The sequence below is a fragment of the Poecilia mexicana genome, unplaced genomic scaffold (assembly GCF_051168715.1).
Source record: "Poecilia mexicana isolate PSO_F unplaced genomic scaffold, ASM5116871v1 scaffold_11, whole genome shotgun sequence".
NCBI classification, from domain to species: domain Eukaryota; kingdom Metazoa; phylum Chordata; class Actinopteri; order Cyprinodontiformes; family Poeciliidae; genus Poecilia; species Poecilia mexicana.
In genome coordinates, this window is record NW_028263380.1 from 6,375,523 (window position 1) to 6,391,177 (window position 15,655).

The window sequence follows — 15,655 nt, forward strand, 5'->3', positions numbered from 1 at the left end:
GCCTTTTAAGGCTGAGGTGAAAAGGCAGAGGTCATTACTCTCACACACACACACACACACACACACACACACACACACGCACACACACGCACACACACACACACACTCACACAAGGACCACACAAAGATTGGCCGAGCTGTAATAACTCAGATATACACACACAAATACTTGTCCTGTCCAACTGAGGACTTTGACTTCCTTTCATTTTAATCAACTACATTTTATGCATTGCTGAAAAACCTAAATTTCGCAACTGCAGCATTTCTCTTAAATAAGAAACACAGTTTGAAATCAAACAGGTATAAGTTTGTCTAAGCAATAAGTTCTAAAAGAAAGAAGAAAAAAAAGCTGCCCTGTGATTCTCCAACTACTTCCTGTCGTCTTCTTCATGATTTGCGCCAGTGACAACATCCCATTGTTGATCATGTGACTCGTGTGAAGAGGGATAAGTGTTTCTGTTGCAGTTTTGCTAAATAAACCAATTTTGATACGGCCAAAAAAAAAAAAAAACCCTCCCACCTCATTCAAAACTTTTTACCAAAAAATGAGTTTTTCGAAATTGGCACGTTCCCGTTAAGCGAGTTAATTCCCGAAATGTCAAATTGCTGAATTATACAGCCAATGGAAACACAGCTGTCGTGTGTGTTGCAACCACAAACATCGGTGTTTGATAAAGAGTGAAACAGGACCTGGCTTGCATGCAAAACGCTGTGTGTGGTGGGAAACCATCAGCGTTCATCACCCTAAAAGGCATGACGCTGTGGGGGACGCTTTGCTGCAGCAGGAACAGAGAGGCTAGTAAAGGTTGATGGGAAGATCCCTGAAGACCTGAGACTGTGGCAGATGTTTTACCTTTCAACATCTGGCCTGTCAGATGAGATCAAAATTAAACCTTTTGGCCAACATGCAAAAGTGCGGCAGGAAACCAAACACTGCACATCAGCCTTAACACATTGGAACATGGTATCGGTGGCAAGATGGATTGTTTTTGGGGGTTTTTTTTCTTTGGAAAGAACAAAGCTAAGTACAGGGTAATTCTTGAAGAAAGCATGTTAGAGGCCACAAAAGACATGAGTTGGAGTTTCATCTTCCGGCAGGAGAAAGATCCTAAAACATACCCCCAACGGAACGCTGCAGTAAAACTGTTTAGATCAGGGCCTTTCCACACGACACAAAGAAAAAATAAAATAAAATAAAACTGCAGCATTTAGCCAACTTCATCATGCCAATAAAGTTGATTCAACCAGCCACCGGGGGCGCTGTTATAAAGGTGCTGGCGCTGAATAACGGAGAGGAGCGGTTTGTGTTTTATATCCCAAACCTCAATGAAAGCGGCGAGATGCTTGACATTCAGGTTATTCATTTTACCACTAAGTCCTTTTTTGTAATTTTTTTTTTTTTTTTTTAGCATTTCTGTGTTAGCATAACGAGCTGAGCCTTTTGAACAACTCGTGGTGTTGGGGCAACATATGCAGTTTTAGCTCCACCACATTTTAAAAGCTCCCGGTTCTGATGACGGCATATTTGAGTGTTAGGATGGCCCAGTCAAAGTAAAGACCTATGTCCAATTGAGAATCTGTGGTAAGATTTGAAAACTAATCTAAATGAGCTTAGGCTGTTTTGCAAAAACTCGTTCAAACATACCCCAAAAGACTCACAGCTTTGACTGCAGTAAGGTTCCTCAAAGTATTCACTTCCAGATTTAAACAACAAACAGGTCAGGAATAAAGTTGTGGAGATATAAGACTTGGGTTATATAACAATGTTCCAAAATTGTAACTTTTCACATGCTACTGTTCAAACTGTCAAGCAAGAACAATCCCAAGTTATGAGGTCAAGTTCAGTATCCTGGGAGTACTGAGACAGTTGGGTATCGTTTAAGGTAAATCATGCAAAACAGTAAAGTAGATGTAGTGTGACAAAATATGCAGTTTATTTTGCATTTCTTTGTAAGAATTGGTCATAAGGTCACAGTTACCTTGCTGCTCAATTCTGACGTTTATCACTGGGTAAAGACTCTTCTGTTCTCAGAACTCTGCTTCTCAAGACAGATCTGTCGAAGCCAAAGGTACTCGACATGACAGCTGCTCTCCTGAATCACCAGAGCCACACTTTCACACATCCAACCAACAAAACAAACACCAGACCGACCACACAAAAAGCAGATAAATGCAGAAAGAAAGAGAGCATGAAAGAGTACAGGATGCTCTCTGTGGTCTTTCTGTCCTCCCGTGTTCTCTCCCATCACCGCAGAGGTTGAGGGGGCCGGTTGTCATGACAGCTGTTGTCATGGCAGTAGGACGAGCTAATAAACAAGAGCAAGACACTGCCATCCATCCATCCATCCATCCATCCATCCATCCATCCAGCCAGCCAGCCATCCATCCATCCATCCATCCATCCATCCAGCCAGCCAGCAATGCCGTGGAAACCGCTGACAGGATGTGGCAAAGATATGAGATGCTGAAAATTTTTATTTTTCCTTGAAATTTGTTCCCCTTTATCTGCACTCTAAGGAAATTGAACAACCTTGAGACGATTAAACAGGAGGGGTCAGGCCAAAGCGTGGACACTTTAGAAGTGTCCAAACTGTATAGAATTGGAGACATCTTCACATGTGTATATTGCAGAGTGCCTTGTGATGACTATTGTTCATCTATCCATCAGCTGTCTTCCACTTAGCCAACATCGGGTTACGTCTGGCACAAAAGTTAACAGCCAACTGCTGTAGCAGCTGCAACAGTCAACTACCATGCCAGTCACAACATCTACAAAACACTATTCTATACATCTACATTCATTTATACCCTGAACCTGCCTGGCATAAGAACAGTTATTTTTTGAGTGTGCGAATGACAGCCTCATGCAAGAGCCTGTTCAAGACAGAAAAACAAAAGAAAGCACAGTTAGCATCATGATTTATTGGTCAGCCATGAACACCAACCGGTGCAGCTCCCACTCAAGTCATATTTTTCCAGCCCAACCACGGGAAAACTACAAATTATATCAGCTGATGGTATATGCTCTGACAATATTTCATGGATGTGTTGAAGTAGAAAAATATGACATAAAAAAAATGGAAGTGAAGAGCTGCCTCACTTCCACCTACCTCCACCAGCGTCCATCAGAATTCTGGTGGGGGAAGCCGAGAGAGCGCCTGAAGGACCCGTTGCATGCATTATGTCATCATACCACTAGGTGGCTCTGAACATTTGTATCAATTAAAAATCTAACTATAAATACATTTTATTATTATTTTGGGTGAAATTACATGCATACAAAATAAATAAAAATAAAAACATTTTTCTCAAAATTGCTTTAACATTCCAAGTAATGTTCGTGTTTTTTTGGTCCTTATCACTTGCATGTAACACATATGGGTCATAAAGACGTATCCCATTCACTGATGTAGCATAACGTATTTTATTACAGTTTATAAACTGTGATAAACAGTAATAATACGCTGTCAGGATGTTAGCTAGTGAATAGCTAGCTAAAATTCTGGCAACCAGTGACAGTTTAAATGCATATTTGACAGAATGCTAGCTAAAGTTAAAATAGCAAGATAATGGCAGGTAGCCATGGCAACTGGAGACAATTTAAAGGCATACCACAGTGTTAATGAACAAATAATCCTTATTTGAGCACATTATACTTTGAAAAATGTCAAGATCAGGAAAATGTCCTCATGTTCCACAAAAGACCTCCATTTTTTGGTGAAAATAGTTATAATGAACCTCTATAGGTTGCATACAACCTATGTTTGTCTCGCTGTCACAAAGAGCGAGGAGGAAGCCTCCTCTTTGCGGAGGCTTCCCATCCACTTCCATTCATTTCTACAGCCTAACCCCAACCTAAACTCAGTTCACACCTTGGTCCTAAATCTTATCCCTAACCCAAAAACAGCTTCTTTGGGAGCAGTGAGTCCCCACAATGTAATCTGTGCCAGGAAAATGGTGCCCACAATGCAACAGCAGCAGGTAAAAACCTTTAAACAATTATGTTCTGTTATACTATTTATGTGTTTTTAAGGCCGTAGGAACGAGTTCATCATTAGGGAGGACACATATCAGAAATCTGGCAGATTCACAAAGAGCTTGAGTAGAAATGTCATAAGCAATGGGATCATCAACATGTTACTTTGTAACTCGTTACTCTAATCTGACCCCTTGTTTCAGAAACAAGTAATCTAAAGCGCTACTATTTACAATCCAATAGTCAGATTAAAGTCACATATCCAAGTCACTGTGTGTTACTCTGCATTTCTCAAAAGTTTTGCGAAGGAACACAAAAGAAAAGAAATTCCCCATGTCCCCTGGAGGGCGCCGTACTGAGGCAAGTTCCTCGTTGTCCCCCCACCTCCAAAAAATTAAAAAATAAAACCCAATTATCCTCCAACTACTTCTGGTCATCCTCTTCGCCAGCAGTAACATCCGACTGTTGATCATGTAATTTGTGTGATGTGGAACAAAAGTGTTTCGATATGGCTGGAAATGGTTTTTCAATAAAATACATTGTTTATTTGGGGAAAAAAATAGTTTTTCGTAAATTTTCTTGCTTCCATTAAGCAAATTTATTTTCATAATTTCAATTTGCACATTTCTGTGGTTATGACCTATGTATCGTACCTAGAAGAATGAGACCCCAGACACAAGTTGCTGAAGTGAGGGTGGCTGGATTCAGCCTTAGAGATGTGGTAAGGACTGTCGTTCTTTAGAGGAAGGTTAAATAAGAGTTGGTGTTTCTCTGCATCGAATCAATTCAGTTAAGTTAGGTCACAAATCTGATCAGGACTCCTCCTGGGCCTCTCCCTTTGGAGGTTTTACATGGACGTCCCACTATGTGGAAAGACTGGAAGCCTATCTAGTCTGGGAAGACCTTGGAATGATGGGCTCAACACACTGGGGCCATTGGAACGACAGATACAGGCGACACCTGCTGACATGAGGGTCAGAACATAGATTTAGAGCTTGGGACTTTCTTTACCACAACAGACTGGAGCAGACGTCATGATGCATCAATGCCTCTGCGTTGAGGGTCAGTCTTGGCCTAAATCTTTTTCTGGTTGAAAGCCATGGCGTTGGCAGCGTTACTAGATCGGTTTCTTCCAGAGACTAAACATATGGCCTACAGCTGGAAATTCACCTTTATTAGGCTGGTAGGATTAGAGATTGTGCAAATGCCAGTTTTCAATGTGCAAATGAAAAATAAATAAATATAACCATATCAACATTTTTAATCAACTTTGAACTTATGATTACATTAGTTTGTGGGTATCTAAAACAGAACGAAGGAAAAAAAACAGCCACTTTATCAGCGAATTATGTTTGGTAAAAGAACAGAAATTAATAATAATACAAATCATTGAACTAAAAATATAACTCCTGAAGGGGAGCTGAAATGAAACCTCCCAAAGGAGTTCATAACTGAGATGAAGCTGGTCTTGTGGTTGACCAGAGGCACATTATGCTCTTTTGGACACGTAGAGCTCCAATCAGTCATCAGTCTGTCACGGCGGCCTTCGTGTCTTTCAGCTGCTGCTGCTCTCCTTGTTCCCACCCTCGATCTTTGGTTCCAGTGATCCGTTTTCATCACCGTTCTCCAACTCTCCCTCTTGTTCCGCCTTCGTCGCTGCCGCTGCCTCCTCCTTGGCTCCGTCCCTGCTCTTCTGCCCCAGGCCCTGCTTGTCTCTGAACACCTCCACGCCCAGCAGTCGCAGGTAGTGGAAGCGCTCGTTGCGGGGGACGAAGGCTCGGATGGACGTCTTTCCCCTCCAGCCGCACAGCTGGATGGGACACTGAGGCTCAGAGGGGTTGCTGTCGAACAGAAAAGGACAGGGTCGGACGGGGTATGAGCGCCACAAACCGCGACTTCACTTTGAAAATACGTTTTGCAAAGACGAAGATTTAGGCGGCTTACTTGGGGTTTGGGATGTACTTCAACACTATGCTGCCCATTCCTGCGGAGAAAGACGGTTACGTAACGATGATTAATGACTACAAAGCGATAGAGGATCATTTCAGTCTATTTCTATACCTGCATGAGGAGTTCTAACCAGGCTCGCTACTTTTAATTAGAACCCGAGGAGCAGATGAATAACTTATGCCGCGTCAGCGTTTTTTTTTTTTTGTGAGGACGGAAGATGAACACGTTGTACTTTAAGAGCAGCTAGTAGGTACAGCGTGAACTTGGCAGGGCGTACCCATTTGCTTGGCCTGAGCGTGCGCGTCGTCCTCCAGCTTGCTGAGGAAGGGGTTCTCCTGCGTCAGCAGCACTTTGATGTCCTCCACGCTCACTCTGATTATCCTGGAGCGAATGTAAGGCTGAAGGGTGTAGATGCCCTGAGAAGGTCAAAGATGAGACGGTGGATAGTGAAGTCAGTCAGAGCTCAGACACTTTTCACCAAAGTAAAATTCAAGCACTTTTTGAGGTACATTTTCAAACTTGGAACTAAATGTCATGTTTTGAAAAGTCTCACACACACACACACACACACACACATTTAAACTGAAGAGAAAAAAAAACAAAAAAAAACAGTCTCACAAGCAGAGGTTGTGAAGAAATTCATTCAGCTGTTCAAATTTTAGCACAGGATCTAAAGACGAACGACAGGAATGAGACGGTTTGAACATTTTGGTAAAGTCGTTTGGTTCCAAGACGGCATTCAAGGTCAAGTTCCAAATCTAAATGAATGCTAAAATATCTCAATATATGACCTAATCGGTATTTAACACTAAATCAAAAGAGAAGTCTGAGAATTTAGCTCAATATTCAGAGTAAGAGATCAATAGAAAACACTATGATAGGTTTTTATGCTTCAAATGTGGAAAAATTGGAAGTTAATTCTTTGAAACAACCAGAACTGCAGTTCTAACTTTTCATTAAGACATTGCGTGTTTCAGTTCACTACTATATGACATCAGTTATTACCGTTATCCATAGTTTACATAGCGCCATCTTGGTAGGGAAGCACAGTGCAAAGCATATGTTGTACTTTATTGCAAAACTGTACAGTTTCCAGGACTTGATAAAGAAATTAAGCACTTTCCAAACCTTAAAAAGACCTCAGTGAAGTTGAAGCTTTTTCAACATTTCAAGCACCCTTACAAGCCTTGTAAACTGTGTTTCGACAAAACATAAATGAATGTGGGTTCAGTTTTCTGGAAAGCTTGTTATTTCCAGATCAATGCATCATTTTCACTCCGGAAAAAGTTGAAAGTTCCATGAAAACTCTGGTGGGTCACTGTGGAAATTTGACAAGGGTAATTGTAACTTGCAAACAACTGGCCTCTATAAAAAGCACTCTGTGTGTGTGTGTGTGTGTGTGTGTGTGTGTGTGTGTGTGTGTGTGTGTGTGTGTGTGTGTGTGTGTGTGTGTGTTTACCTCCTGAGCCAGCCTGAAGGCACAGCCAAACTCCTCTCCATCGCTGTTGCGAGACCACACCTTCACCCCGGTGTTAATGACCTGAGAAGAAAAGCAAAACAGAGCCGAGTGAGGCAACACGAAACCACCACAGACATGTTGCACACAAGGATTACATAATAAGACAAGTTGTTTATTTCATTACATTAAGCTACTATGGGAAAAGTCCAGAAAAAAAAAAATCTTTATTTTGTAATGAACTCCAATCTTAAATGATACATCTCAAAAATCCTCCACCACCCGATTTTAACAGAGGGCAGATAGGTGGGACAACTCTTCACTGGTCACGTTGGGTTCTACAAGAGATCAGAACCACAAGTAGATGGGTGTGTGTTGTTGTGGCGGCGATGAGAGCATTGATAACGGTGGACATACTCTGATCGTGCAAACTAACAGCAGGATTTATGCAGATGTCAATTTCAATGGATCAAGAAGACAGGAAGACAGACAAGAACGGATCGGAAAAATGAACAAAAAGAAAGAGAAAATGAAAGATGAGCAGAAAGACAAAGACACAGATTAATTGAAAAAACAACCTTTTTTCTGCTACATACAAACCAACCTCAGAGCTCTAACAAGTATTTAGGATGTTCAGGGGAAAAAAGTCACGTCATGATATGAATAGTGAGGAGTTCTCTCTCTCTCTGAATCTGTATTCATCTGCAAAACACACACCAACCTGAGCAGGTGTTACAGGGTAGAGAACCAGAGGGATTTGGGACAGAAGAGGGTCCCATCTGTTTGCGCTGCTTTAGTCACAACGACACACACACACACACGCGCACGCACTGAGCAAAAGGCCAAAGTGACGCATCGCTGCGATAAAACAGCTTAATGCACAACAGAGCGGATCAATACCAGATATATTTTTTCTCCCAGAATGAGCTGCTTATGCATCAGGCTTTTAATGTCTCCCTCATCATAATATAACTCAACTTATACAGACAAAAAAAAAAAAAAGCTAAAGACACAGATGGCTGGAAGAGGGAGCAGAGAGAGAGAAAGAGAAAACACAAACCTTCATGCGCTCACTGTTGTTGAGCAGAACGTTGCGCAGCTCTTTGGACACCATGTACAGGTGTCTCTTCTTGCCCTCGTGGGTCCTGGTGAGAACGTTGAGCTTGGGAAAGTCAGGAGACAGATCGTAGAACGATCTGAGGAAGACGAGAGGGTGGTTAGCATGTTTTACCGACATGCTAACACCATTTCTACCCAGAATCCAAAGAGTCGCTCACTGTATGGAGGTGAAGACTGGGTCGTCTTCAGTCAGGAACACAAACGGGTCTTCTTTATAGCCAAACAGCTTCTGCTTTTTACATGGTGGAGGTCTGAGAGACACAAAGGCGATCGTTCTAATAGTTCCTCAGATATAAAATTAATAAAGCTTGTTAATCAACCAACAGCTGGAGAAGCTGCGGGACAGACATCAGTGACCAGAATCAAAAAGACATTGTAGGGAGCTCTGGTAGAGCCAAAAAATTTATATATTTTAACAATTTTTTATTGTTGTCTTAAAACTGGATGAACATAAATGTGGGCAATGAAAAAAAATCAAAAGCAGGCCATTTTAGTTTAGTAAGTAAAAACAAAAGAAAATCCCCAGTTTTGTAGATGTTGCGAATCTGTGCCGAGGGCAAAATGCCAAGGTTTTTTTTGTTGTTGTTGTTTTTTTACATTCATTTTACATTAGCTGTATCAATCTTTGCAGAGATGGTGTGGATCTATGGTTTCCAAAAGTGTGTAGTCATATTTAGAATAGTTCTAAGAGATTTATATACTGTATAATGACAAAAAGACACAAAAAAAGAAGTAATTTTACATTCCATCCATTTTCTCTAAAACTAAAGCAGCTGCTGTGATGCTTACACTTCTGACATATCCTCCCGGGTTTTAGCTTTATTTTGACACCATGATTATACATACAGAGTTTGTAATTGCTCATTAAAAAAAAAAAAAAAAAAAAAAATCTCAATTAGATTTGGGTTTGTCATTTTATGAGTGGACACCTCTCTCTTGGTTATTGGCTAAACGGGACTCACCCACACACAGCATCTTGTTTACCAGCAGCCTCCTGAGCCAGAGGAGTTCCTGCGTTTTCTGTCTCCCCGTCTCCTCTCCCTCCTGGGCCGCCGTCCTCTGTCTCCTCCGCCGAGCCTTCGGGGAGAAGACGGGGGACGTCTGCTGCCAGCGAGCCTCCGGTTTGGGTCGGAGCGCTCTTCCTCAGCTGCAGGCGAGGCAAGAAAAAATAAAAATGAACAGAAAGGAAACCTGGCTGAGGTTAGCGGGCGCGTTATGTAGTTGTCGTGTGTGTGTATGTGTATTTGTGGGGTTTTGCTTAGGATCAACGGATGTTTGTCTGAAGCACCTTGGGGTGTCTTTTGTTCCACGGCATGGGGGCTTTCTTCACCAGCACGGCCACAAAGAAGCCTCCGGTGTTCTGGTGATGAGGCAGAATCCTCATGCTGACAGTAAAACACAGAAACATCAATCTCAGCTGTGACTGTTAGAGCGCCACCTGCTGTTAGAAAGCCACGACGTCGTTAAACTGGTCAGACAAAAGAAGCTTTGAAATTGTGAGGCAACAGCTCCTTCTAATGGTCTAAATCTGATAAGTCTTCAAGCAACACAATTACTTTCATTTGCTAAAAGGGATTAAAGTCGTACAAAAAAAACAACAAAAAAACACACAAAACAAGCAAGTTAGGTAAGTTTTCCAACCTGAAATTAAATTGATTTCATGATATTCTGAAACAAGAGGTTACACTGTTAGAATAAGGCTGTCTCCATATTTGAGAATAAAACATGTTCACACCACTTTGGAGGGGTTTTTTTTGTTTTTTTTTTTGCTCAGACAGCCTGACCTTGTTTTTGTAATTTTATCCACTGTTTGTTCAGTGAGAAAGTCAATAAATTTGAAAATATCACTAAAAGCAGTTCCTGTGTGCCGTTACCCAAAAAGGCAGTAATAAATAGTTCTTATGTTTATTGTCGTTACAATGTAACTAACTCCATATTGCCCACCTCTATTTTATTACCACACCATGATTGTCCATGTTTTTATGAAACCATCACTGAATCAATCTTTTTGCACCTTTTGTAAGCCTCATGTTCAACATGGCAACCCACCATTTGGGGGGAATAACTTTGCTCAATTACAGCCAGAGAAAACTTGGCATCTAATTAAAGAATCTTAAGTTTTAGCGGTTTTTTTTAAATAAAATTGCATTTTAAAGTGTTCGGCACCATGTAGCAGAAGGCTAACGCTTTGCAACAGGCTGCTGAAAAAACACAGAGCAGACTCCTTCTGGTTTTGTTCCAGTGAACCGTACGTAAGCGTGTGAACTGGTACCATCGCTCCAGGTGCAACCCGGCCAGCTTCTCCGGGTCTTTGGGTGGGAACATGGTGGGACGGATCTGAGTGTGGCGGCTGCTCGGAACCTCGGACCAATCGGAGAACCACTGGCCCTCCTTGGTCATCAGCTACAGAACAAAAACAAGATAGAGTTCGTTCTTAACTTTGAATGCTGAAGTCTTAAATAAATAAAAAAATAATAATAATAATTCAGATACACTTCGCAGTACCTTCCAGGAAGTAACCCCGGGCATCCACTTGAGTCCTGGCAGGTCGGCGGATGCGTCCGCCAGCTCCAGCGCTCCTGCCGTGACGAGAAGTTTCAGGTTTGATTGTCTTTTGGTTTTTTTAGGGATATAAAAATTACAAAACCTTCTCTAAACATGTGAAAAGTGTCTGTTACCTTCACTCTTCTCCAGCAGTGCCGCTATGACGGCTTCGTCCTCTATGGGGTTGAGCGAACAGGTGGAGTACACCATCCTCCCCCCTACAGCCAGCTGCTCAACGCCACGCACCGCAATGCGCAGCTGCAGCCTACAACACACACACACACACACACAGGTAACGCACTGGTGCCAACTTTATAAATCAGTGCCACACCAACGGGTCTTTCCTCTTCTACTTCAGCTTCGTCTTCCTTGAGGAAACGTCCGACTCACCCGTGGAGGTGCAGGCTGTTGCTGGTCGTCCATTTCTTCCACACGTCTATGTTCTTCCTCATGGTTCCGTCTCCGCTGCGGAACACAGGGCAGAACCCGTCAACACATCGACCTGTGGAACCAAAACCTCCAGACAGTTCGGGTTTCGGCAGACTGATGAGTTTGTGTCTGGTTTCGTTCCTGCCCCTGTTGAGTTTGGCAGCGTCCCTCTTGGCTCCGCTCTGGAGCCGACCAAACTCAGACAGCTCTGCAAACTACTGCAGTTTGGTTTTGGCTAAAGGATCTGACATATCTTAAAAAAAAAAAAAAAAAAAAAGAAAAAGAAAAAAAAGAAAAATCACTTTGGAAATACCTGAATGGAGAACGAGCCTCGTCTCCATTAACACAAATATTATCTATTTATTTTTCCTGAAGAGTAAACTTCATTGTGACGCTGCCTTTCTTTTGTTTTCTGGAACAGATGAGTCATTTTTAATCACTTTTCTGAGCTCAACACCTAGCGAAAAACACTTGCATTACAAACGTGCGCAGAACGCCGTCGATATTCCGCCGAAATAAAAAAAATATGATTTCACGATGGTGCCGTTTCATCACGATTAAAAATCACACATGAATACGTTTTTTCGAGAAAGAAGTCATTAAAAACCATCTTCTTCTAGCAACATCTGGCTGCTGACCGTGTGACTCACATGATGCGTAAATGGCGTTTCCATCGCAATACAGCCAAAAAAAATAAATAAATCAAAGACAACCTTTTAGTGAATATGAGATTTTTCAAAATTAGCAAATTTATTTCCGTAATTCCAATTTGCGCAATTATATGGTTAACTGAAGCTCAATTCATGATTTTTTTTTTTTAAATTCTTTACCAAATGACGGACCATTCTTGTGGGATTAAGTGGAATGGATGTGCGCGGTAACACACACATGCAAAAAAAGAAAAAGAGTGAGCACTCTTACTTTAACTCAAAAGATCCTCTGAGGGGGAATTAAGTTTTCCAGGAAAAGGAAAACGGGTTCCTTTTCCTGTTTTAGCTAGAAGGAAAAGGGATAAGTAGGTTGTTATTGAATGACCAAATTATTCTCCAAGATGGTGACTTTTTGGATTTAACACATTTGGAATCTTGGCTTTAAGAGAACAAATAACCCAAAGCTGAACACAACGCTACGGCAGATCGCTCAAGTAAAGTCAGGATACAAAGCACTGATGCAAACGTGGGTGCTGAATGTGAGCAAACCTTTTTTTTTTCTCTTATTTTCTTATCTTGTTGTGTCTCCCGTGTTTGTACAAAACCCCCTCTCTTGTCCACAGTTTACAGCTTATCGTAAAACACCTAAAACTCCAGCCCGGTGCGTCCTCTGACCTGCAGGGAACGTCGCACAGGACTCGATCGTAGAACAGGATGTCCTTCCCGCCGTCGGAGTCGATCTGCAGCATGGGGATGCAGGAGGCGTCGTGGTTCACCACCATAATGCACGGACTGTTGAGGCGCTTGGCCTGGTGCACCAGCAGGTAGCAGCGCTTGTTGTCCACGTCGTTGGCAATCACAAAGCCCTCTGACCGGCCGAGACGGAGGTTCAAACGCTAGTTAGGACATGTGGTGGGAACAGATTTTTCAAATTATTATTTTTTTTTTTAACAACTGCGTTCACCTGGAAACGGCACGTCCATATCGGAGTGAAGCATCTCAATCAGCTGAGCCGTCTTTGAACCGGGAGCGGCGCACATGTCCAGGATCTGCACAGGGAAGTGTTTAGAAATACAGCTGAATAACTTCAACGTGGATGAAAACAGGAGGAAAACAACTTTTTCTCTCTATTCAATATCAGAAATGAATATTTGTTTACCTTGTGGTGGGACTCGATTTTCAGGAGCAGAGGAGGGATCATGCTGACAGCTTCCTGTCTGCTGATGTTACCCTGCAAAGAAACATTAAGCAAAGTTCTGAGGGGTGTTCAAGTGATGCAGACTTTAATGAAATGTTTTTAATTAACAGGGGGAAGGAAAAAAAATAAAACATACAGATTCAGTCTCGCTGACCAGGAACTGATGAAACTTCTCCAGCAGGGGAGACTTCCTAATGAGCTTCCTGCTCATGTTGGTGTGCCAGGCCTGCTCATCTGGATACCTGGAGAGAAGAGCTTAGGTTTATCACAGGTTAAATCTGTAAAACAAAGAAACAAAAAAAAAAAACAGGTTTAATCTGTAAAATCTTTATTTACTGCAGATTTTATAGGTTAAATCTGTAAAATCTGTAATAAAAACAGACTATACAGGTGATAAAGATAATAAATATAGATTTCACAGGTAAATACTAATTTTACCTGTAATCAATCAATTAATTAATTAATCCAGATTTAACTTGTAAAATCTGTTAATTACAGATTTTACAAGTTAAATATGCAAAAATCTGATGTACAGATTTAACAAATCTGTAAAAACATGCAGATTTTACAGATTTTCCCTGTATGTGTTACAGGTTAAATCTGCAATAAATACAGGTCCAACCTGTATTTAAACATAAGCTAATTAAAAATTTTACAGGCTAAATGTGTAAAATCTGATTTACAGACTTAATAAATCTGTAATAAATACAAATTTAATCTGTAAAATCTAATTCACAGCTTTTACAGTTTTTTTTTTCCTTTTAAAGACTTACCAGCTGAGAGGCTGTGGGGCTTCAATCTTCTGGCTGTCGATTTCCAGCTCCTGAATATCTTTGAAGTACTTTTCCTTCAGACAGTGGAGGATCTCCTTAGCATGACTGCAACATGGTAGGAAAAAGAAAAAGAAAATAATTTTTGTTACTTTTGCAGGAGGTTGACCTTAAGTTGACCTCAGCTCCATGCTGCTCACCTCTTGTATCCAGTGATGCGGATGGTTGCGGGCAGCGGCTCCCTCATGGCCTCCATGAACTGGTCAAACTCTCCCTCTGGGATCAGGCCTTGTTCCTTGTAGTAGTCCTCAAACAGCTTGTTCTCCTTGATGATGTCCGCATAGCCTGCTCCCCAGCCCTGGAAAACACGGACGCCTGTTTAAGAGCTGAGGGGAAACCTCTGAATAGTGCATGAAACCCTGCAGGGTTTTTAAATGCAACTGCTTAAAAAATGTCAATGACATGTATGAAGTTTGACGTGTCAGATTTGTCTTTCAAGCCTACTTTAAACCTTTAAACTGATTGGCAAGTCTTTAAAGACTAAATTATTGTCTACAATGTCTCGTGTAGATATTAAAAAGAAGAAGTTTTAACTGTAGGCCTTAAATTAAAGAAGGAAACCACGTTTACAGAGTGACAAACTGTCCACACACATGGCAGCTATAAAGCAAACTTTCCACTTTTGCTGCTCAGTGCTTGCAGCAAGTTTAGCTAACCCTCCAAGCCACAAACATCTCTACTGTTCATAGAAGCGGCGTAGTTTTACTTTAAACGCCGTTAAATCGTTCCTGACTGAGCCAAACACATTAGCGGGATTTGCTACAGCAGAAGTGCGACTCTCTTACAGCGTTGTCTCTGTCGTCTCTGCTAGCATTCTGGTTTTTCTGCCTCTGTCGGCTTCTTTTCCCCATGCTGGACCAGCAGTGAACTCTGGAGAAAAGTCTACGCAACGACGTGGAAGTCAGGGCGCACGGAAAGGAGGCTTGAAACTCGGCAAAACAAATCTTCAACCAGCAGCCTTTGGAAAGAGATGTGTTGCTCTGCTGGGTATCACCACCGGAACGTGTTGCCTGTGTGACGCACGTGAATCAGGACCCATTCGAGGTAGCCATAATATTTGCCAGAAGTAATAGGATACCCCTCCAGGGCACTGGGGCCGTTTATATGCCTAAAAAAATTTGTTTATATTTATAAGTAAGCCGGTGTGTCCCGAGTTTTAGGTGAAGCTTAATAATAATGAAATAATAATAATAATAATAATAATAAAATAATAATAATAATAATAATAATAATAATAATAATAATAATAATAATAATACCTACAACTAAATAAATTAAATGCATTATAATTATCCATCCATCCATTTTCTTACACCCTTGTCCCTAGTGGGGTCGGGAGGGTTTTTGTCAGGGGTAAATAATAGCTTTGGTCAGATTCCATTTTCCATTTTTGTGCCTTTCTTCCCACCAAAAAATAAAAATCTAAATAATATTTAAAAAAAATTTTGTGATCACGTCTAGTAGTATTACACATTTTGTGATTGTTGGAGGAGAACTTGCCCC

At 41.4% G+C, this 15,655-nt stretch overlaps 1 protein-coding gene across 1 annotated transcript; it reads right to left on the reverse strand.

The window, feature by feature from the left end:
- Positions 1–5,219: 5,219 nt before the first annotated feature.
- On the reverse strand, positions 5,220–15,187 carry nsun2 (NOP2/Sun RNA methyltransferase 2). Its single transcript, XM_015011793.2, has 19 exons — positions 14,938–15,187; positions 14,293–14,450; positions 14,096–14,200; positions 13,459–13,564; positions 13,284–13,355; positions 13,089–13,173; positions 12,800–12,992; positions 11,436–11,510; positions 11,180–11,310; positions 11,007–11,080; positions 10,774–10,904; positions 9,790–9,886; positions 9,464–9,648; positions 8,660–8,752; positions 8,443–8,578; positions 7,386–7,466; positions 6,204–6,342; positions 5,921–5,960; positions 5,220–5,817 (listed from the first exon to the last, which is right to left on the reverse strand). Exons 1-19 carry the CDS (start codon positions 15,001–15,003, stop codon positions 5,532–5,534), a joined length of 2,253 nt encoding a protein of 750 aa, XP_014867279.2. The 5' UTR covers positions 15,004–15,187; the 3' UTR covers positions 5,220–5,531.
- Between the last annotated feature and the right edge of the window lie 468 nt (positions 15,188–15,655).

Excerpts from the sequence above, each read along its gene's own strand:
- nsun2 (XM_015011793.2), bottom strand. The coding sequence starts at position 15,003 with ATGGGGAAAAGAAGCCGACAGAGGCAGAAAAACCAGAATGCTAGCAGA. Across the intron at positions 11,311-11,435 it reads AACAGCCTGCACCTCCACGG|GCTGCAGCTGCGCATTGCGG; the intron begins GTGAGTCGGACG and ends TGTGTGTTGTAG. Across the intron at positions 11,081-11,179 it reads ACTGCTGGAGAAGAGTGAAG|GAGCGCTGGAGCTGGCGGAC; the intron begins GTAACAGACACT and ends TCGTCACGGCAG.